At 35.6% G+C, this 22130-nt stretch overlaps 1 protein-coding gene across 1 annotated transcript; it reads left to right on the top strand.

The window, feature by feature from the left end:
- The first annotated feature begins 4163 nt into the window (after positions 1-4163).
- On the top strand, positions 4164-6460 carry LOC126661943 (uncharacterized). The gene is made up of 5 exons (XM_056104167.1): positions 4164-4270; positions 4456-5093; positions 5355-5518; positions 5615-5806; positions 5911-6460. The coding sequence occupies exons 2-5, from the start codon at positions 4457-4459 to the stop codon at positions 6385-6387; spliced, it is 1470 nt and encodes a 489-aa protein (XP_055960142.1). The 5' UTR covers positions 4164-4270; position 4456; the 3' UTR covers positions 6388-6460.
- The last annotated feature ends 15670 nt before the right edge of the window (positions 6461-22130 follow it).

Raw genomic sequence — 22130 nt, 5'->3', positions numbered from 1 at the left:
CTTTTTTGTTGCAGAAAAAATCAACAAGTGAAAAGATAAAATTTGATGAATGGCACGAAGTTAGATTTTTAGAGATTGAAATTTGAATTTGGGTATTTGGGTTAGAATGTCATTTAGGGTGTTTTGAGTGTTAGGTGTGATGTCTAGATGAGGTGAAAAGATAATTAATTAAATGCGATATATATAAAAATGTTAAAAATTGTGATAACGTCATCGTGAGTTGCGTGCACGTTCAAAATTAGGGGTTAAATAAAAAAATTAAGAAGTCCAGTTGAACATAAAATTAGTTTAGAGGTCTCCGAAAATAAAAGGATATATTGTAGGAGTTAAATAATATACTAAGCCATACAATAAATATGAAGACCGGAATGCTAGACTCAATCGGATAGAGCGGTTTCAAAAGCAAAATCGGAAAAAGAACTATCCAAGTACCCCGTCTATGAAAAATATAGTTTTAACGTTGTTAAGTTTATGCGGAATTCATGTCACGGATTTTTCTCCCCTTCGATTATTTTTTGCTTATTTAGGAATTGTTGTTTAGCTTATAGTTGTTCAAATTTGAAAGATCATAATTTGAATTGTGATATGACTTTCATAATTTGTACTTGTATCTTCTTAATGAATAATTAATCTATGAGAAAAAAATATAGACTGTATAGTCATTATATAGTGTAATATTCTTCTTTAATTGATAATAAAATACTCCTTCCGTCCCACTTTAGAAGTCCCACTTGACTTTACACACAGATTAAGAAAACATTAATTATTCTTGTCTTTTCATGTTTTTTCACGTTTTGCCCCTATTAATGATAGTATAGAGCTCTTTTAAGATAATTAAATAAGGGTAAAATGGGGTATTCAACGAAAAATTATTCTAAAAATAGTAATGAGACTTTTTAAATGGAACATCCCAAAATAGAATATGAGACTTTTTAAACGGGACGGAGGGAGTATATTTTATTCATTTTTTGTTTTTAGTTTTAGATATTTTCTAGGAATGAAAAGTATTTCATTAGTTAATGTTATAATAATAAATAAATATTATTATATTACTAATGAGTAACAAGTGATATTAATGATAATAAATTAAATTACAAAATCATCATGACCCATCTTCTTGGCTGCACCAATAATCGTTACCCATCTTTTTCATTTCTTTATCTTCCTTTGTATTTGTCAGAGGCCAACTTTAGAAATTAAATGTGGTGCCAAAGATTTCCAATTTTTGACTAATTAATTAGGCATTTCCAATAAGGAATATGGTAGACTTATAAAAGAGGTGCAAATAATCATCCTTTTTGCTTTTCTAAATTAGAGACTTTTGTTTTTCCAACATTTCTAAAACGTTGAAGATAACAGAGGAAAAAAGTGAACCGGATTAAACAGTCGGATTTACTCAATAGAGGAAAAAAGTCAAAAAAATCAGTCATATTGAAAATAAAATTGATAAAAAAATTAATTTATAAAGAATTTTTGAAAATAACAAAAAAAAAAATCTAATTAGTTAGTCCAATAAATTGAATCATAATCGGCAGTAGGAGCCAACAGTCATTCAGTTAATTAAACTGAATTAAATATATTAACGAATCAATTTTGGTTAATGTTTTTAATTAGTACGGTTGGTTCAACAGGTGCGATTAATTAAAAAAATTCAATAACAGTTAAGTTTTAAAGTTTTTTAGTTATCTGGATTATTTATATTTGGTTGAAGGTTTTAAATAATCTGTTTGGTTCCGTTAACAATTTTGTTATAAATTTATTTAACTAAATTAAGTAAATATTTTTTATTTTTAATCATTAGTAATTTTTATATTTTTGTCGATTTTACTGAATTAGTTGACTAATTTGGTTGGTTTTATAATATTTCTTTTAAGTCTTTGAATATTATTTTTAAAACACTAAATAACACTATGACAGTAAGCAAGTTGTACAAATATCCGGGGAATAATTATACAACGCAACGGTTGCGCCACGTCATTCGTGCAACAAACCAATAAGGCGTTAGCCATGTGCAAATGTTTAATGATAAAAAAATAAGTAATAAATAAAGATTCCCTATCGCAAATGATTATTGGCTTGTTGTAAAAATGACGTGGCACATCCGTTGTGTGGGATAAACACTCATATCCGGGAACTTCTTGGCCCCACAACGTTGCATACTTCCTTGGTAGAATATTCAATTCTAGTTTGCGTTTAACGTTTTGCAATTTATGAGTTTAAATTGACGTTACGGGACCAGTTTATATATCTACACTTATAATGGATTGAGATTCCTTCAAGTTCATTTGAAAGGGGTCATGTTTACGATTTACACCGTTTATTATAAAATGAACGGTATAAATTAATTTAATTAAAATTGTGCTTTTTTTATCTACACCGTTCATTTTGTAACGAACGGTGTAGATCGTGAACATGACCCCATCAAGTTCATTTTAAACTTGAGGGAATCCCAATCCACTTATAATTCTCTCAAATATTTTTTAATGTGCGATAATTTTCTTTCGAACAAAGGATCATTTTACCCCCTCAACTTGACACAACATATCAAAAACATTTAAATTGAAAAAAGTGGATCATTTTTATCCTGATTTTAGCAAAATTTGTACAAAAACCCCTCTCCCCACTCTCACCTGAAAGAGTGAGGCACACTCTCCAATTTTAAAGGTGGTTTTTTTTTCTGAGTGGTTTTTGAAGGCAAAAAATTTATAACAATCCAAATTTTTTTAACATAGTGTAGATTAATTCATAATAATTAAAAAAATAATCTAATTTTAAAATTTTAGATATCAAATTTATATTAACTAAAAATATGAAGGACCTTTATATATTTTTTACACAAAAAATTATTTTTTCTTAAACTGATGAGCAGCTGCCGGATTCCAGCAGCTGCTCATCGTCGTCTTTCACAGAGACGATCGGTTCGTCATCGTTGTATTTTTGTGAATTATTCGCGATAATTACGATACAATTTTTCAAATATGTCGCTATATACTGATTCAGTTTTTTAAATTTCTTCAAATAGATCTATAGCTCGGCACATATACGTATTTATCTAAATAGTATAATTGGATGCTTCAGTTCTTATCGCTTTTTCCGCTATTCGAGAAAGTGGTGTCCACTGAAATTTTTTATTCAAAAAATACTTATCAAAATTAGAATATTATTACGAAATAGTCATAATTGAAATAAATAAATGTTTTTTTTTTGAAAAAAATGAAAAATTAACTAAAATTAAAATATATTTATCAAATATTGTTTAAAGTTGGTGTTTTTAAAAAAATTGGTTAGAATTTAAGTCACCAAGGTTTCGCATTTTTAAGATATTATTCTTGATGGAGTCTGCCTTCTGAACCGGTGAATAAACCTGCAAAACAGGGTAGAAGCTAACCGGACGGTGGTTGTCCGATTAACTCTCCGATGCTAAAGTCAGTTTAGAGTTTTGAGCAGCGTTTTGAGTATCTGAATGTAATTGTGATTCTAGGCATACCTCGTGCTCCTTTTATAGTAGTCGAATATACCTAGTAGAGTTGTATTAGGCAAGTGAATCCTACTTTATAGGGATTCGGCAATATCGTAGAGATTCTCCTGATTTGTCGGGATCTACCTTAATCTGATAAGAGTCCTATTTAGGAACGTCTTCCTAAATAGTCTTATCTTCCTAAAGTAGAGCTTATCCTTCCATATGTAGTGTTTGTGTCCGAATAGGACAACACTTCCATAATTAGTCGATTATCCGAATCCCGGACTCGATGCGCTCTCGGCGGATCACGTGGGATTCGGTCTTTATGTCACCGAATCTAAAGAGATTCGGCATTTCCTTCATATCTTCGGATCTTCAGGGGGAGTCCGGTATCACCTGAGAGTGGATCTCCTGCAACTCGGCTCCATTATACTTAGAATAGGATTCGGTATCCATCATTAGCCCCCCCGCAAGTGAGCTGAAGTAGTTTGGCATTTATGCCTTAGTGGATTTTAGCTCTTTTGGAGCTGAGTTCTCTTATACGGGCGAGTCGTTTTGTATTCCGGGCGAGTCGTTTCATATGTTTGTGGGTGACGTTTCTTCTTTAGTAAGATTCTGTGTTGCCACGTGTCTGCATTTAGTGATTCAACGGTTAATGATTCAAAAACTCTTTGTATTTAATCTCTTTGCATTTCTTCTTTTCCCTCTTACTTACTTTTCGAATTTATTCTTATTTCTTGCAGCTATTTCCTTTTCGTTCTTTGTTTGATTATTTGATTCTTCGTGACTTGTTTCCTCCAGATTTTTCAGGTATGTTCTCTTTTGTCGCTTGGATGTTAATATGGTTTTCTTCTTTGTATATATTCTCCATGATTTATATTCTGGAAATTCCCTTTCTGTACTTGGTGTTCTTCGACGTGTTCTTCAACGTGTTCTTCAATATATTTTTTGTTTGATCCTTATTCTGTGTTTATGTTTGTGATTTCCTGTTCTAGGATGCCTCTTAGTCGAGTGGAAGATGCATGCGCTGCTATGGCTTTTACCCGATCAAAGCTTCGTAGGGATGAAGTCTTAGATATCTATTTTAAGTATAGCTTTCCTTTCGATTATAGGGTAATATTACCCGGTGCCGATATGGCTGCTTCCGATTCTCCAGGATCTTCTTGTAGGGCGGTTCTCTTCGAAGAGCAATTTGCTGCTGGTCTTAGGTTTCCTTTAGATTCATTTTTAGTAGAAGTGTGTAGGGATTTAAAGGTTGCTCTGGGACAACTTTATCCTGGTACGATTAAAGTAGTGCTCGCCTTTTCGGAGGCGTGTAGGCTCCGGGGTTGTGCCCCTTCTCTCAAAGTGTTGTATCATTTTGTAGACTTTAGGAAGTGTGATGGTTGCTTCGTTTTTGCCCTTGGCAGAGAAGGGCGATCTCGTATTTATCTTCCTTGCCTAACCAGTCGCTGGCGAAGGCGTTTCTTTATTGTTTACCATAAATTTGCTTTTCTTCATTTTTCGGATGGTTTTTCTTCTCACCAAGTTCGGAGCTGTCCGTCTCCTTTAAGTTTATCCGAGTCAAAACTTGCTTTCGACATATCTTCATGTAGTGTTGTATCGCGTCCCATTCTAGATGTCTTGGCCAATGGTCATCTTCGGCGTCGATGGTTTCCTTTGGAGGATCCTCCTCGAGGGTTGGCGGATCTTTGCTACTCTTTTGTTCAAGGTATATTAATTTGCTTAAGTTCTTTTTGATGTTTCTTTTGTAGGATGTCTTCTTCTTCTGACGATTTCCTTTCCGGGTTTCAAGTAGATTTGGACGTTCCGATGGGTGGTCCTGATGTTCCTATCGCCAACATTATTCCTGGCGACATTGACGTGGATGTGGCTCCTGTTGATATTCCCATAGCTCCCGTTGAGATAGTGTTCCCTGTGGGTGGTGAGGTTATTGTTGTAGATGATGATGATGACTTGGCTGATCCGGTAGGTGACGAGGCGGTTCCGTCGCTACTTCCCCCTCTAGTATCATTTACCGTCTCGGGGGGAGTTGGGGGTGTGGCTTCAGAGGGGCCGGTTGTTGCTGATTCGGGAGAGATTTCTCTAGGTCGAGACCCGGATTCTCCGTCTAGGAAAAGACGTCGAGTTGGCGATGGTTCTCCATCGGGGGAGAGTTTTCCTGGAAACTCTTCTTTTGCTCCGGATTTGGTTCGGTGGGTCGAAGGTCAGGATCCTGCTAGTTTGCTGAATCCTAGAGTGCTAGCGGAATATATCCGAACTTTGGCGATTCCTGATGATGTCACGTGGTTCTGTGGTAGGCCGGGTCAGGAGCTTTCCGATCTGGCTTGCTTTCATGGTTTCTCTGTAAGTGCTTTCTTTCTTGAATATAATATGTTTTTTGTATTTAGTTGTTTTCTTATTTGTTTATTTCTGTTGTTTTCTTATTTGTTTATTTCTGTTGTTTGTAGGCTCTTCAATCTGTTCTGGTATTGAACGACCGCCGACAGTGTGCCGAGGAGGAGGTCGAGCGTCTGTCTTCTCTTTTGGCGACTTCCGAGTCTGAAAGGGCGAAATTGAAGGCCTCTTTGGAAGAGCATGATTCCCTTCTGGCGCAGCTCAAGGCGCAGGATGCGATTAATGATCGCCAAGTGAAAGTGATCGAGAAGAAGACCGATGACTTGACTCAAGAGATCGAGGAGCTTATTCGAATCAATTCCCTTGTTGGTGGGGAGAGGGACAGTCTAAGATCGGAGGTTGAAGGTCTTCACATCCGTCTGCTAGATACGAAGGCTTTTTACTCTGCTTTGATAAGCGAGTATCGCCTTGCGATTGGGAGGAAGCTTCTAGAGCAGAATCCTAATATTGATCTTTCTGGGGTTAACGGGTTGGATCCCCAGGCCATCGCTCGTGATCTTCTCGTCAAGATGTCTAAAGACCGCGTCTAGTAGTTTTTCTTTTGATTGTATTTGCTGATGTACTAATTTTGCTTTTTGTAATTCGCAATTTATGAATATATTTTCTTCGTGTTTCTTCGAAATGTGCTTTCGCCTTATATTAATTTTTATGTACTTGTCTTGCCTCGAGGGTTATTCTAAACCCTGTTCTTGGCGTTGCTTTTTATAGAGTTAATCTAAACTATTTTTATTTTTGTTTTTGTTTCGAGTTAATCTAAACTCTTTTTTGGCGATTTGCCTTTTCTGAGTTAATTTAAACTCATTTTTTAGCCTTTTGTGGCGATTTGCCTTGTTCGGCGATTTTGCTTTGAGTTAATTTAAACTCATTTTCTTGGGTTTTAACCTTTTGTGGCGATTTGCCTAGTTCGGCGATTTTGCCTTGAGTTAATTTAAACTCATTTTCTTGGCTCTTAGCCTTTCTTGAATTTGATCTTTATTTTTTTCTTCTTTCATCTTTGATTTAATCATTTGTGGCTGTTCTTGATTTTTATTTCTTTATTGGTTCGTCTGGCTAATCAGATAGCAGCAAAATTGAACTTTTATTGATAAAAAGATGGCATACAAAATATTAAAGATAGATTCGACGCCATCTGGTAAGACGTAAAGTCGTTACCGATGATGGGTCGTTTTTCGTTCCTATTCTTCCTTCTTTTCGGTTTTGTTTTCTTGGAGATCCACTACTGACTCGTCATAGCACTTCTTGGCTATTCCTTGGTCTCCTCTCAGCGTCACTACTCCCTTTTCGGTTGGTATCTTCATTGCCAACGCTCTGATGCTGGTTACTGCTGCCGAATCATGGAGGAAAGGTCTTCCTAGGATGGCATTATATGTCAATTCCATGTCCACTATGTTAAATAGTGACATGATTTTCTTGTTTATTCCTCTTTCTGGGCCGATTATTACTTCCAAGGTGACTGCTCCCAGCGGAGTGATGGAGGGGCCACCGAGTCCTGATAGCGGAATTGGGACTCGGCGTAGCCTTGACGCCGTTCCTCCCAACATTTTGTATGCTGCGTTTGTCATGAGGTTTACCGCGCTTCCTTCGTCGATAAGGATCCGCTCCATGTTCCAATTTTCAATGATAGTAGTTACTACTAAAGCATCGTTGTGGGGTGCTTTGACGTGTTCATAGTCTTCTACATCGAAGATCACTGGCGGCATGTGAGTTTCTCGTATGTTCATTACTTCCTTCCTCTGCTTCCTCCTGATCGTGGAGCTGCTATGTCCTCCACCGTTAATCATGTGTATGGTTCCCAGAATTTTGGATGGGCGCTCGTCTTCCTTTTCTTTCGGCTTGTCTTCTCTGTTTCTTTTTTCTCCCTTGTCATTGCTCTTCTCTTTTCGGGCCACAAATTTCCTCAGCTCGCCTGTGTCGATCATTCTTTCGATCTCGACCTTCAAGTCTCTACAGCTATCCGTTTCATGTCCGTAATCGTCGTGAAATTTGCAGTACTTTCTGGTGTCTCTTATCTCTGCTTTCATCTTTGGTGGCCATACCACATTTTTGACGTTTTCTTTGATCCACATGAGGACATTAGTTCGGCTGGTGTTTAGCGGAGTGAAGTTATTCTCGTCATCTCTGGGATCATATCTCGATTCATATCTTGTCTGGGGGGCGAATCGTCTGCTCTCTTCGGGTCTTCCTCTCCTGTCATCAGGTTTGGACTTGGTTTTTTCTCTGGATCTCTCTTTTGATTCTTTTCCTTTTGCTTCCTTTCCGCGAATCGCCCTTCGCCCTTCGTCTAACTCGAAGTATTTCTGGGCTATGCCCATTAAGTTCGAGAAAGTTGTGGGTTTATTGACTAGCAGCTTGTCCACCAGCTTTCCGAATCGCGTCCCTTCTCGCAATGCTTCTGTCGCCATGTCGACGTTCAGGTTGTCTATCTTCATAGCTTGCTTGTTGAATCGTTCGATGTAGCTTCGCAGGGTTTCTCCTTCTTCTTGGATGCAGGCTCTCAGGATACTGGTAGTGGTTTTAGCTGGGATGTTTGTGAGATATCTGTTAAGGAACTCTGTCGAAAGCGAAGCGAAGCTTTTGATCGAGCCCGGTTTTAATTTGTTATACCATCTCTGGGCTGTGCCCGTGAGTGTGGTAGGGAAAACCCTGCAGAGGATGGCGTCTGATACGCTGAGTAGCCCCATGGTCGCTGTGAACCTAGAGGTATGGTCTCGGGGGTCTCCTTCCCCATTGAAAATTGGCAGGATCGGCAGCTTCATGCTGTGCGGGATGGTTTCCTCCATGATCTCGGGCGAGAGGGGTGATCCTTTCAACCTGAGGTCGTCTATATCCAATTCTTCAGATTTTAGTTTTTTGAGCGCTTTGGCGATCTTCTCTTCTAAATCTTCTTCCACCACATATGTGGCTTTGCTTTTTTGGGGTGTCTCTAACGATTCGCCTTCTCCTTCTTGGTGTTTTTTCTTAGTTTGCTCTTTCCCTGCATCTCTTTCTTGTCGCTTACTCCTTGGCGGGGCGTCTTCTTTTTCCTTCTCCCTTCGTTCGTCTCTCTTTGAATTTAGACCGCTCCGGGCGTCCTCCTGGTTGTGCTCATTTCTGGGTGTCTCCGGTGATTCCTCGTTAGATTTGTCTCTGTTCGTACTTTCCTCGTCGCTGGTTCTATTTTCTCGCTGGTTTCTTGCTTCGTTTCTTTCTCTGTTCCCTCTGGTTCGGGGTTCCTTGCTTTTATTGTTTTCTGCCCTTGTCTCTCGTCGGCCTGGGTTTGCATTTTCTGTTCTTTCTCTTCTTCTGGGAGCTGTAGGGCTGAAGTTTTCCCTTAGGATTTTCATAGTTTCTTCGTGCCTGTCGTTTGTTCTTTTGGCTTCGCTAGCCAATCTGTCAAGATTTGCCTGTACGGATTCTAGTATCTTTTTCAGCATTTCGTTGTGTGGATCTTGTGCTGCTGCATTTGGTGCTTGTTCTTCAGTGCTTAGATTGAAAGCAATTGGGTTGCTTCCTCTTATCGGATTAGTTTGGTACTGGGGTGTTGAGAAAGAGGGCCCTCCGGTGTTGCTTTTTTCCCCGGAGTTGTGAAGCCCGTCTTCCGTCACGTTGATTATCTCCGGAGTGCTTTTTGGGTCCATTGGCTGTTTGTCTTTCAGGTTTACTCTTTCAGAAGTCATCTTCTTCAATGAGATTTGTATTTGAGTTCAGAAAAGCTCCTTCTTTTGAAGTTTAGTTAAGCTTTTCCCACAGACGGCGCCAATTGATGGAGTCTGCCTTCTGAACCGGTGAATAAACCTGCAAAACAGGGTAGAAGCTAACCGGACGGTGGTTGTCCGATTAACTCTCCGATGCTAAAGTCAGTTTAGAGCTTTGAGCAGCGTTTTGAGTATCTGAATGTAATTGTGATTCTAGGCATACCTCGTGCTCCTTTTATAGTAGTCGAATATACCTAGTAGAGTTGTATTAGGCAAGTGAATCCTACTTTATAGGGATTCGGCAATATCGTAGAGATTCTCCTGATTTGTCGGGATCTACCTTAATCTGATAAGAGTCCTATTTAGGAACGTCTTCCTAAATAGTCTTATCTTCCTAAAGTAGAGCTTATCCTTCCATATGTAGTGTTTGTGTCCGAATAGGACAACACTTCCATAATTAGTCGATTATCCGAATCCCGGACTCGATGCGCTCTCGGCGGATCACGTGGGATTCGGTCTTTATGTCACCGAATCTAAAGAGATTCGGCATTTCCTTCATATCTTCGGATCTTCAGGGGGAGTCCGGTATCACCTGAGAGTGGATCTCCTGCAACTCGGCTCCATTATACTTAGAATAGGATTCGGTATCCATCAATTCTTAAAAAAAACCCTTGTATTTGTAGTTTTACTATATTTATTGTGCAAAGATGTATTGTTAGTTTATTGTTGTTCTTTAATACTAAGCTACTACACTTTTGTTTTATAATTTAGTTGTTATTTTGTATATTACAATTTGAATCTTTTCTATGTTTTGGAACTTTTTATTATACAAAATTCATCATTTTATTTTTTTAATATTAGATTTTTTTTATAAATATTTATATTTGTAATTACTATAATCATTATTTATTCAAAAAATCAATTTATATACAACAATGACAACATTTTTTTATAAGATCTTATTATCAAAATTACAAAATTCATTAAGTACTAGTTGATAATACTCCCTCCGTCCTAAGATAATAGTCCATTTTCTCCTTTTTATACAGTTTAAAAAACACAATTAATACTTTAACTTTTCACCTGTATTTTTTAGCCTAATGACAATAAATAATAAACTTTAAATAAGGGCAATATGAAAAAAAATAAACACTTTAAATTATGATTTATAAGGAATGTGGACAATTATTTAGAACAAAAAAGAGAGAAAAATAGACTATTATTTTGGAACGGAGGGAGTATTTCGGATACTACATTTAGTACCTAAACTGAAGTAGTAATAGTATTTGTATTAATATTAATACATAGTTTTTCTAATAAATTATAATTTAAAATATGAAATTCAAATCTTAAATTTAATATGTGATAATAAATAATATAATAAATTTTATGATTTAAATAATTTTTAGTGAGCAATCTACCGTTTGATTCATATTATATATAAAAACACGGATGAAGGAGGGAGAAGGTGGGTGGGTGGAGAGACAGGCAAATTTACTAAATAGTCTTTTATAAATTATTGCTAAATGATTAGTTAATTGAAAGTCTTTTGATCTTTATCTAATTAATTAATTATAAATTAAAAAAGATAAGATACAATTAAAGTTTAACTGGGATAAGTCAGAAATATCACCACTTAAAACTCCTTAATTTTTGCCAAGAGTCTTTTATGCATACTACTACTACATGTGAGACCTACGAAATAATATTCCTGCAAACAAGGGTTAGTAAAGATTTTATTTAAAAATATAGTAATTAAAGATATAACAATTAAGAGTTTAATTTGAATAAAGAAATGTTGAACCTACATACAACAAACAATATATGCTAAGATAGCTTATGAAATTGTTCAATATGCGACACAATGCTATATATGAAAAAGATGTCCCTCTAAATAAGTAAAAAATTAAGACTAATTCAAATTAGGATGTAGTACGAATAAACAAATTTGTTAGGAAAAAAATTGAACCTTAAAATTGGTTGGTACTATATACTAAAAATTGTACATGATAGACTACAATTAGGGTTTGATAAATTATTTTTACTCTCTTTAGTTAGCTATTGAAAGATATTAATCTGAAAAATCAAGTAAATTCAAATTTTATCATAATTGTACAAATATTTTATTCAGCTATACGTTATATCTAACATCATTTGAAATATTAAATTTAATATAAACATGTTGAAATGATAGTAATTTAATTATTAAATAAATTAGTAATTATATTGAGATAATAATTTATTTTTAACTCTATTTGATCATAAAATTAAAATTTTGTTTAATAATAAAATAAATTAAATTGATTATAGTCTTAATGCAACTCATAAAATATTTTATATTTTAAAAAACTCTAATCAATTTAATATTAATTATACATAAACAAATAAATATTATTAATGTCAATTAATTTTAAAGATTAATAAATTGAAGTATTATATCTATTTCTAACTAAAACTCTAACTAATTTGACATATTGGTTAAAAATAAAATAAATTGATACAACTACCGAGTTTAATTAATATAAAATTGACGAGTCACATCACAAGCCACGAGTGTAGCACTAATGCGAAACTAGTATTAAAAATAGTGAGTACCACATAAAGAGCAAAACAATATAATAAATAAATAAATAAATAAGAATTGATGTATTTTTATTTGTTTCAAAATAAATGTTATTTTTTATTTTTTAGAATTATGCATTATATAAAATATTAGTTTAGTTATCTTAATGATTTTTTTTATATAGAAATAAAAAGGATTAATATATGGATTTTAGAGTTTTAGAATTTTAGAATTTGCATTTGTTGTGTTGGATTTATTATGTTGGAGTTCAATATATAATAAATATTTGGTGTGCAAAAATCGACACCCTAGTTGAATAGGTGAGTGAACTACTAATATCAATCTGCAAGAAAAAAAACTACTAATATCAATAAATGAGAATCAAAATATATACAGTGCCTTAAAGACGAGGGCATTGACTAAATGAAGAGGAAAAAAAATGATGACAATTATAGGATCATTATCATAGACTTAAAAAGAGAAAGATGACTTCGAGGGGCATCCGTCAGGGGGACCCTCTCTCTCCCTACCTCTTTGTTCTTTGTATGGAGCGTTTATCGCATCGGATCTGCGATGCTATCAACAAAGGTGAGTGGCTGCCCATAAAGCTCAATAAAAATGGCCCTAACATTTCGCACCTTTTTTTTGCAGATGACCTCGTTCTTTTTGGAAAAGCGACTGTTGAGCAAGCCACCAATATCAAGAATATTCTGGATGATTTCTCTTCTTGTTCGGGGCTGAAAGTCAGCCTGGACAAAACTAAAGTCTTCTTCTCTCCTAACACGGAGCCGCACATAGCAGAAACTTTTAGTAACACTCTGGGTTTCAAGAAGTCTCAAGACTTGGGGAAGTATTTGGGAGTTCCGCTGCTTCATTCCCGAGTCACGAAAGAAACTTATTCCTATGTTGTTGAGAGAGTCCAAGAGAAATTATCCGGGTGGAATGCTAAACTTCTCTCCTTGGCCGGTAGACTTACCCTTGCTAAGTCGGTCCTTATGTCAATTCCAGGCTATACTATGCAAACTACCACTGTTCCGAAAGGAATCTGTGATAAGATCGATCGCATTGTGCGGCAATTTATTTGGGGGAATATTGAGGGAACCAATAAGCCGAGCCTTGTTAAGTGGAAGGATATGTGCTCTCCTTCTAACCACGGCGGTGGTGGTATTCGTGATTTGAGAAGTCAGAATAATGCTTTCATTATGAAGTTGGGGTTTGCTATCCTTACCAAGCCGGATCTTTATTGGGTTCAAGTTATTCGATCCAAATATAAATGGGCTGATAATAACGCTCCGAATCCAGTGAAAGGTGCGTGCTCCACTGTTTGGAGGAGTCTTGGCTGTCTTTGGGAGAAAATTTTCAATAATTCTCATTGGGCGCTTGGAAACGGCATTCAAATTAATTTTTGGAGCGATAATTGGATAGGTGATCTGGGTCCCCTGAATTTGTTGGTTTCCAGGCCTCTTAGTGAAAGTGATCTTGCGAAAAAAGTAAAAGATGTTGCTAGCAACGGTAACTGGCATTGGGATTATATTTCTGTTTTTGTTCCTTGTGCAGTTTTACTTCGTATTGCTGCTATTAAGCCTCCTTCGACGGAAGATGACAACGACCAGCGGTATTGGGGGCTGACTAGCTCCGGCACCTTCAGTGTTAGCTCGGCCTACGGGATTCAGCAGTCCATCCCCTTGGATGATGAGAGTGATAAGTGGAAAATCATTTGGAATTGGCCAGGCGCTCAAAGAATTAGAATGATGCTCTGGATTACAGCCAAAAACAGACTCTTGACTAACAGTGAGCGTCGAAGAAGACATATGACTGATATAGATATTTGTGACATCTGTGGCAACGATGAAGAGGATAGGGATCACATTTTACGGCAATGCATCTTTGCTAGGGAAGTGTGGTCTAAAATTCTTAACCCTTCTTCTGATTCAAATTTTTTCACCATTCCTTTTGAGAGATGGTTTTTTGATAATTTACAGGATAAGGACATGGAGAGCAGCGGGCGGTGTGCTATCACGTTTGGCATTACGTGCTGGTCGTTGTGGAACTACCGCAACAGATTCATCTTCAGCAACGAAAGGCGGAGTTCAGGCATGATAGCTCAGTCAGTCATCCAAATGGTGCATTATACCACTTCAGCGATCATCTACAGGAATTTATCTAAGCCCGGTCTTGCTCCGAGAACTGAGCATCTGATTGGTTGGGAAGAACCCCCTCGTGGCTGGATAAAACTGAATACTGACGGCTCGGTCTATCCCCCGGAGAACTTGGCGGCAGCAGGTGGCCTTGCTCGGTCTAGTAATGGGGAGTGGGTCTTTGGCTTCAGCAGAAATATCGGTCGTTGCTCTGTCCTTCAAGCCGAGCTCTGGGGTGCTTTTGATGGTCTGAATACCGCTTGGAATAAGGGTCACCGTTATATTGTTCTTGAGATGGACAGCAAACTTGCTGTTGACAGTTTGAATAGCGATGCAGTTCATGTAAATGCCAACGAAAACCTTAGAAGAGCAATCAAGAACCTTTTGTGTAGAGACTGGTCAGTTTTGATTCGTCATATTCATAGAGAAGGGAACCGGTGTGCGGACCGTATGGCCAACCTTGGATACTCTCATGACATGGGTCTTATGATCTACAACGGTGTTCCTGTCAACATTTCCAGCTTTTTAGTCGATGATAATGCTGGAGTCTCCTTCCCTCGGATGGTTAGAAGGTCCTAGCGTTTAGTTGCTTCCGGCTTTGGCCGTCTCCTGTAATCAAAAAAAAAAAAGAGAAAGATGACTTCGAATTAAATTTCTTTTTTGTTTTTGCATAAAAAAATCCATTTCCATTTCATACAGACCTACTCTGCAACTTTATCCTATTTAAAGTCTAATGGTGACACCAAGTATACTCATTATTAAGGCTAATCTCCTGGAAAAAAACCCCACCTTTCAACCCCTTCGTTTGCACCCTCAACTTTTAAAATCTCTGATTTTACCCAAATTACGACCTTTCGTTTTCAATTGCACCCTCAAATATTAAAATCACCATCTTTTAGTTTCAATTACACCCTTAAACATTAAATTAACCTTTTTTCTAATACTTCAAATTTCTATAAATATTTTAAAGGCTTAATCACCAAAAAATGCCAAAACTATACGTTTTGTGTCAATTATAGCCAAACCTTTAAAAATTACCAGATTTAGCCAAACCTTATATGTTCTGTTTCTTTTTTAGCCATTTTTAAACCGAACCGGTTTTCTAACACCGTGTCATCCACGTCACCGCCAACTAAGCAATTGGCTGGCATGGAAGCTGAAATATTTAAATAAGGTTTGGCTATAACTGACAAAAAAAAATAGGTTTGGTATTTTTTGGATGAATAAACCTAATTTTAAATTCAAGCCAATTTTTAAATTTAATAATTAGTAAATTAATTATATCATTTATGAAATTTATATATATTTAAAAATAATTATTATTTCCTATTTAATACTAATTAAAATTAATTTTAATTTTTTACTAAACCTAATTAAATCTAATAAATTTAAATTATAATATATTTTAATGAATACATAATTAAAAAAATGAATTAATGTATTACTTAGGAATTAATGTTGAATTAAATTTGGTGAAAGGGTTTAATGTTCATGATGATTTTGAACTTGATTTATTATTTTTAATGTTGTTGAGATCTTATTATGATTGGATTCAGGTAATAAATAAAATAGTTATGTGTAATTTAAGGTGAGTTTTTTGCTATGCCGAGTAAAATGACATATGCGTTTATGCTTATAAACATCATGATATATATTGATTACAGCACAATGAGATTCACTTTTTAAAGAAAAAAAAATGAGGAAATAATTACACTCGTCCTTTAAATAAGCAGTCTATTCAGTGATTATTTTTATGTTTATGTGTGTATAGTTGAATTATGAACACTGTCGTATATATGTCGTGTATATTACTCTCAGATTGTTCGTCGGAAGACAAACAATTGGGTCTCAATCGGCGGCGGTGTCAAAGAACCGACGACTGGAATTTAAAAAAAAATTAAGATGAATATGACATTTTTTTGTTTTTAATAGAATTTAAATTAATTATATATCCATCAAATATGTAAAAAATATTTATTAGAATTATTTAAATTTAGTAAAAAATAAATTAATTTTAATTAGCATTAAATAAAAATATTATTTTTTAAATATATATGAATTTTATTATAATATAATTAATCATTTAATTATTTAATTTTAAAATTAGTTTTATTCACCAAAAAATACCAAACCTATGCATTTTGTGTCAGTTATGGCCAAACCTTATTTAAATATTTCAGCTTCATTGCTTAGTTGGCGGTGATATGGACGACACGGTGTCAAAAAAACCGGTTCGATTCAAAAATGGCTAAAAAAGAAACAGAACATATAAGGTTTGGCTAAATCTCGTGATTTTTAAAGGTTTGGCTATAATTGACACAAAACGTATAGGTTTGGCATTTTTTGATAATTAAGCCTATTTTAAATGGTCCTCATAGTTATAATTAAAACAAAAAAACCATCTTTCTTAAATTTTCAAAAGTAATAAAATATCTCTAATTTTAATTTAAAAAAACAAAAAAATTCCCCAACCCGACAACCGACCCACCCCCGGATCATTTTCTCTGAAGTCCCGATGACCGGAAAACTTTTCGGTCATCAGAAGGCCGGATTTGTTCTTCATGAACAGATCGAAACCGGATTTGTTCTTCATGAACAGATCCAAACCGGATCTGTTCATGAAGAACAGATCCATGCGGGATCTGTTCGTGAAGAACAAATCCATGCGGGATCTGTTCTTCATGAACAGATCCGCGCCGAATCTGTTCATGAAGAACAGATCCCCGCAGAGTCTGTTCTTCATGAACAGATCCTCGCCGGGTCTGTTCATGAAGAACAGATCCACGCGGGGTCTGTTCATGAAGAACAGATCTGGTTTGGATCTGTTCTTCATGAACAGATCCGGTTTGGATCTGTTCTCCATGAACAGATCCGGATGACCGGAAAATTTTCCGGTCATCGTGAATTTGGAGAAGATGACCGGAAATTTTTTTGGTAGTGGCGGCGATGGGGTGACGGTAGTGGTTGGGTCGAAACGGCTAATAAATTTTTAATTTTAAAAAAGTAAAAAGTATTTTATATTTAGAAAAATTATTGAATGTAAATTTCTTTAACGGGTCGAATAGTTTCGACAAAATTATTCAAATATCGAAATATTGTCAGTTAATCTCATAGAGTCGAGACGGCGTATTTACGGATATAATTTTCTATAACATAATATTATTTTTATTAAATACAAAATTAGTATTAAGTTTTATAATTTTTGAAAGAAGTGTTTTTTTATTTTAAATATAACATTAAGCACTTTTTAGAATACATGTTAAAATATAAAGTATTAATATAAATATTTTTTCAGTGAAAAGAGGTCAATTTGATGCTTGAGGGTGCAATTGAAAGCGAAAGGTCGTAATTTGGGTAAAATTGGAGATTTTGAAAGGTGAGGGTGCAAACGAAGGGGGATTGAAAGGTGAGGGGTTTTCAGGGGATTAGCCCATTATTAATACATCAATATTGTTGTCAAATTCTAGGGAAACGCCGTTAGTGAAGCAAATCGAGCCGAGATTTAACATGTTTATGTTCGGTTCATTATGTGAACAAATTGTTTATATTTGGTTTAGTTCATTCGAACTTTGAACGAGGTATTTATATTCGGTTCGTTTAAATTTTATAGTGTTCATGTTCGGTTCATGTTTAACTCGTACTCATCCGTTTATCTTGTAAATGAACTGTTGTAACATTTATACCGATTGTTGAATCTTTGGTACCAATTGTCGTGACCGGTTCTTGACCGGATTGGTATGCACAGCGGAATCGAAACCATTCGGTAGGTATTTAATTATGGATTTGATCAACAAATAATAATATAGCAAAATAAATAAATAACACAAGAGATTTACGTGGTTCTGCTTTAAAGCGTACATCCACGGGCGAAAGATTCGAGCCATCCACTAATCATCAAAAGGAGTACAAAATTGGTGGAGAATCACCAAATAGAAAACATCTCTAGTAAATATGCCCTTAGAAGAAAAACTCACAAAGTGTTTAATTCTCTACAAGAAGTAACCCAAAAGGGTAAGAATTAACTTATATTTCTCACATCACACACACCCCCTTTTCCCCTTATTCACATCAATGTCTACATTGTGTGTTCGGTTTTGGTGTAGTCTAAAAGGTGAACATGACAGTGTATTTATAGTGAGTAAATAATCTATATGACATTAGGACTATTAATCCTAATTGGATTTATACTTCCTAATTAGCCAATGATAACAAAGTTATCATTCTCCCGAATACTTCACTATTCCTAATACAAATTAGAATTAGAATTCTAGGCACATTCCAACAATCTCCACCTTGACTTGAATTCTCCAATAAACTGTGATTACTATTGTGCTCCACTGTCACGATCCAATCTCAGGGCCGAGACCAGCGCTAGGGAATGGGAGTGGTTTCTCCGGAATGGGAGTGGTTTCTCTGAAACCTGTAGCAAGCCTAAAAACGTAAAATAATTTTTCGCAAATATAAACATCATGCATGACATACATAAACATGTGTCATGCAGAAGCACACATGTCAGACATACATATCCTCTGGCAGTCTCAAATATCAAAACGCAGCTAGCATAAAACATTTAAAACTTCAAAACATTAAAGTTATATTTACAGAAAACTATACATTACAAGCTGACTTGCAAAACACTTATCTACTGCAGCTCTAAGAGTAAAGTACTGTTTATTTACATACTTTCAAAAATACAGACTTCTGGAAGTAGGATAAAAGTCCGTTGCTTCAAAGCGTCTTTAACCTGAAAGAAAATCTGTGAGGGGTCAGTATATGGGAATATACTAAGTGAGTTCATACATTTACTAATAAGTATTCAAATAAAACATAAAACGATATTCAATCGTATGCAGCCAAGTACGAGATCCGATTGAAACCCTAATCCTCAAACATACTAATCATCTATCATGCAACCCAATCATTAATATCAAGTTGTGAGTCCAACTCACTGGTGGGTCCAACCCACTAGATACAGGGACTCCAGGTTACACCGTAACCGAGTGCTCACTCGTATCAAAATCATACATCAAATCTCGAATTTCATAATTATAATCAACTCACAGCTGTATCAAATAAAAACTGGTGATCACGCAGTCCTATTTCCGCTCAATAGGTAGCACGTTCCATCGGATCAATACTGGTTTCAAATCAAGCGTATGCACAATGCTTATAAAAATTTTCATATAAAACATGCGATTCAAACATAAAGCAATATAAAATAATTGCTTGAATAAATACTTTAAAAGAAAATCGTATAAACTCACAGACAACGCTTATCCAAAAATACGTCGGGGCTTAGGAACGTCAAGCTTCCCGAACTACTGGTCCAGCTGCCTCTTGCCTCGCCGGATCTAAAATAGTTTTAAAACATTTGATTCATATCAGAATCCTATTCTAAGATTGACTCTAGACTTAAGACTCGACACATTTTACTTTCATTAATCGTCGTGCTTTTCACGCATATCCCGTTAAACGATATCTAACTCGTTTACGGATCATATATTTTCTAATTCAATTCTCGTTTAACCTCATTAGGTTAACTATCCACGTTAATCGATCAATTATTATTCGATTTCCAATTCAACACGCGTACCAACACGTGTATTCAACTAATTCAATCGAGGTACGAAGATCGGGGTGCGAGGATCGGGGGTGCACGGTCGTGCACCATGTATAGGTGCACGTTCGTGCACCTTGGTGCACGTTCTTGCACCTTGGTGCACGTTCGTGCACCATACGTGCACGATCGTGCACTGTCGTGCACGATCCCCCGGAATCGTTTTTCGGGGTTTCCGACCTGCTATATACATATAAAACGCTCCAAACTCAACCAAAACGCATATTCTAAGCTCAAAACGCTATAAACCAATTCTATAATCGATAAAACGATAAAATCGTTTCCTGGCCTCAAACTTTGAATCGATATAACTCAAAATATATTCGTTTAAACAATAAAACGTCAAACTTACCGTGATACGCCACTGAAATACGTTCGTTTTGAGCTATAGAACGTCGGAAAAGGACGAGAAACGAAAACCGCGCGACGAACCGTACGAAAACGACGAGAGAAAAGGAAAGAAGAAGATGAAGTCTGATAGCAAGGTCTGGATCCTTCCTTATAAAGGAAAACTTATATATAACGACTAATTTGCATTTTGGTCCTTGAGACTTTTCAAAAGTTTCAATTTAGTCTAAAACCTATTCGCGTCCAAATTTTAAACGATCTCCGATCGATTCGAAACTTTTACCATATATACTATAAATTATTTTGCGGACTTTGGCGAAATAATTATCGTTACGGGATTTATAATTTATTTTATATTAATTTTCGAAGTTAAATCCTCAAATCCCGCTAATTAACTTATTAAAAATTATTCTAAATTCCCGATATAATTAAATTAAATTCTTCTTAATTTAATTTATCAAAAATCTCGACACGTGGCACGACGAAATTACCTTAAATTATTTTGGGGTATTACATCCACCTTCTCCATTTAAGTCCAAACTGAACTTATTCCAAAAGAGGTTCTTTGAGGAGGACCATACAAGCTCAAGAACATCTTGAACTTGCTGAAACCAAAATGACTAGAAGATTTACTATCTTCGAGTGTATCAATCAAAATTTCACGATGCTTCGAATTTTGTTGGTCTTAAAACTGATACCAGAAACAAACGTCATTAGTAGCTTATAATGATTAAATAAAAAAACAAATGTTGAGGTCGTAGCATATCCCTTAATCTTCATAAGTCGACCAACCCAATGAGCATACATCACAAGTGCAGCATCCGATCTCACTTCATCGCCAAACAATCCACAAAACTCGTAGTTTTATATATTGAGATACCAGACATGTGCATATAGAAATCATGTTGAACGAACAATATTGTTCTAACTGTCTCATTATGCATCTTGCCTTTGACTGAACCAATATCCCAAAATTCTGCATGTATTGACCGTTACCCATAACTACACTCCACTATCAACTCAGTTGTAGACGGAACACCAATCGAAATTGGCACAAATGTGATATGAACAACCTGAATCTGCATAAATTTCGGATAAAAAACAACTATACTGCAATTTTAACCGTAGACTGGTTCTCTAACCTGATTCGCCTGTAACCGCTAGCATTCAGTCCTCATCTAATTATCTCCAAACAAATTGACTTATGAGTGATCCAATAGTGACGCCATTCCAAATTACAAACGTTGTAATCCATCTTGTGTCTAAGATTGCTACTTAATCAAAACAAAATCTCTTTTTGCAATGTCATGATTTTTCAAAATCTGACTATGCCCAACCGAACTCTTCATTAAATAAACTCTTAAAAGCAATTTTTCTATTCGAATCACTAATAAAATTTCACGAGAGTATAAAGAGATTACCTCAATCATTCATCTTACAAAGGCTCTATAAAATCCTCAAATAGTTGTGTGTTAAGAAAAGTCATACCTTTTTCTTTGTAGTTTAAAGTGGCATATTGGTCTCCATCACAAAAATCTCCTAAAGAATTTTAATACCCAAGTCTGTCTTCAATTGACGACTTTCGGCACTTCCAAATTTGGTGGCTTCTCTATCTCCAAATAATCTTCTTCGTGTCAAGTAATTTCGCCTTGCAAAATCCTCCAAATAATACTTTTCCATAATAATCATAATCCAAAATTGAATCTGAAACCAAATTGGCTCTGATACCAATTGTTGTAACATTTATACCGATTGTTGAATCTTTGGTACCAATTTTCGTGACCGGTTCTTGACCGGATTGGTATGCACAGCGGAATCGAAACCATTCGGTAGGTATTTAATTATGGATTTGATCAACAAATAATAATATAGCAAAATAAATAAATAACACAAGAGATTTACGTGGTTCTGCTTTAAAGCGTACATCCACGGG

This window comes from Mercurialis annua, linkage group LG8, assembly GCF_937616625.2.
Source record: "Mercurialis annua linkage group LG8, ddMerAnnu1.2, whole genome shotgun sequence".
NCBI classification, from domain to species: Eukaryota; Viridiplantae; Streptophyta; class Magnoliopsida; order Malpighiales; family Euphorbiaceae; genus Mercurialis; species Mercurialis annua.
This window is presented reverse-complemented; position numbering and strand designations above follow the sequence as displayed.

What these genes read in the sequence shown, in the direction of transcription:
- LOC126661943 (XM_056104167.1), top strand. Translation starts at nt 4,457, where the DNA reads ATGCCTCTTAGTCGAGTGGAAGATGCATGCGCTGCTATGGCTTTTACC. An exon ending in GTGTGGCTTCAGAGGGGCCG is followed by an intron (nt 5,519 to 5,614) that starts GTTGTTGCTGAT and finishes CCATCGGGGGAG; the next exon opens with AGTTTTCCTGGAAACTCTTC. An exon ending in CTTGCTTTCATGGTTTCTCT is followed by an intron (nt 5,807 to 5,910) that starts GTAAGTGCTTTC and finishes TGTTGTTTGTAG; the next exon opens with GCTCTTCAATCTGTTCTGGT.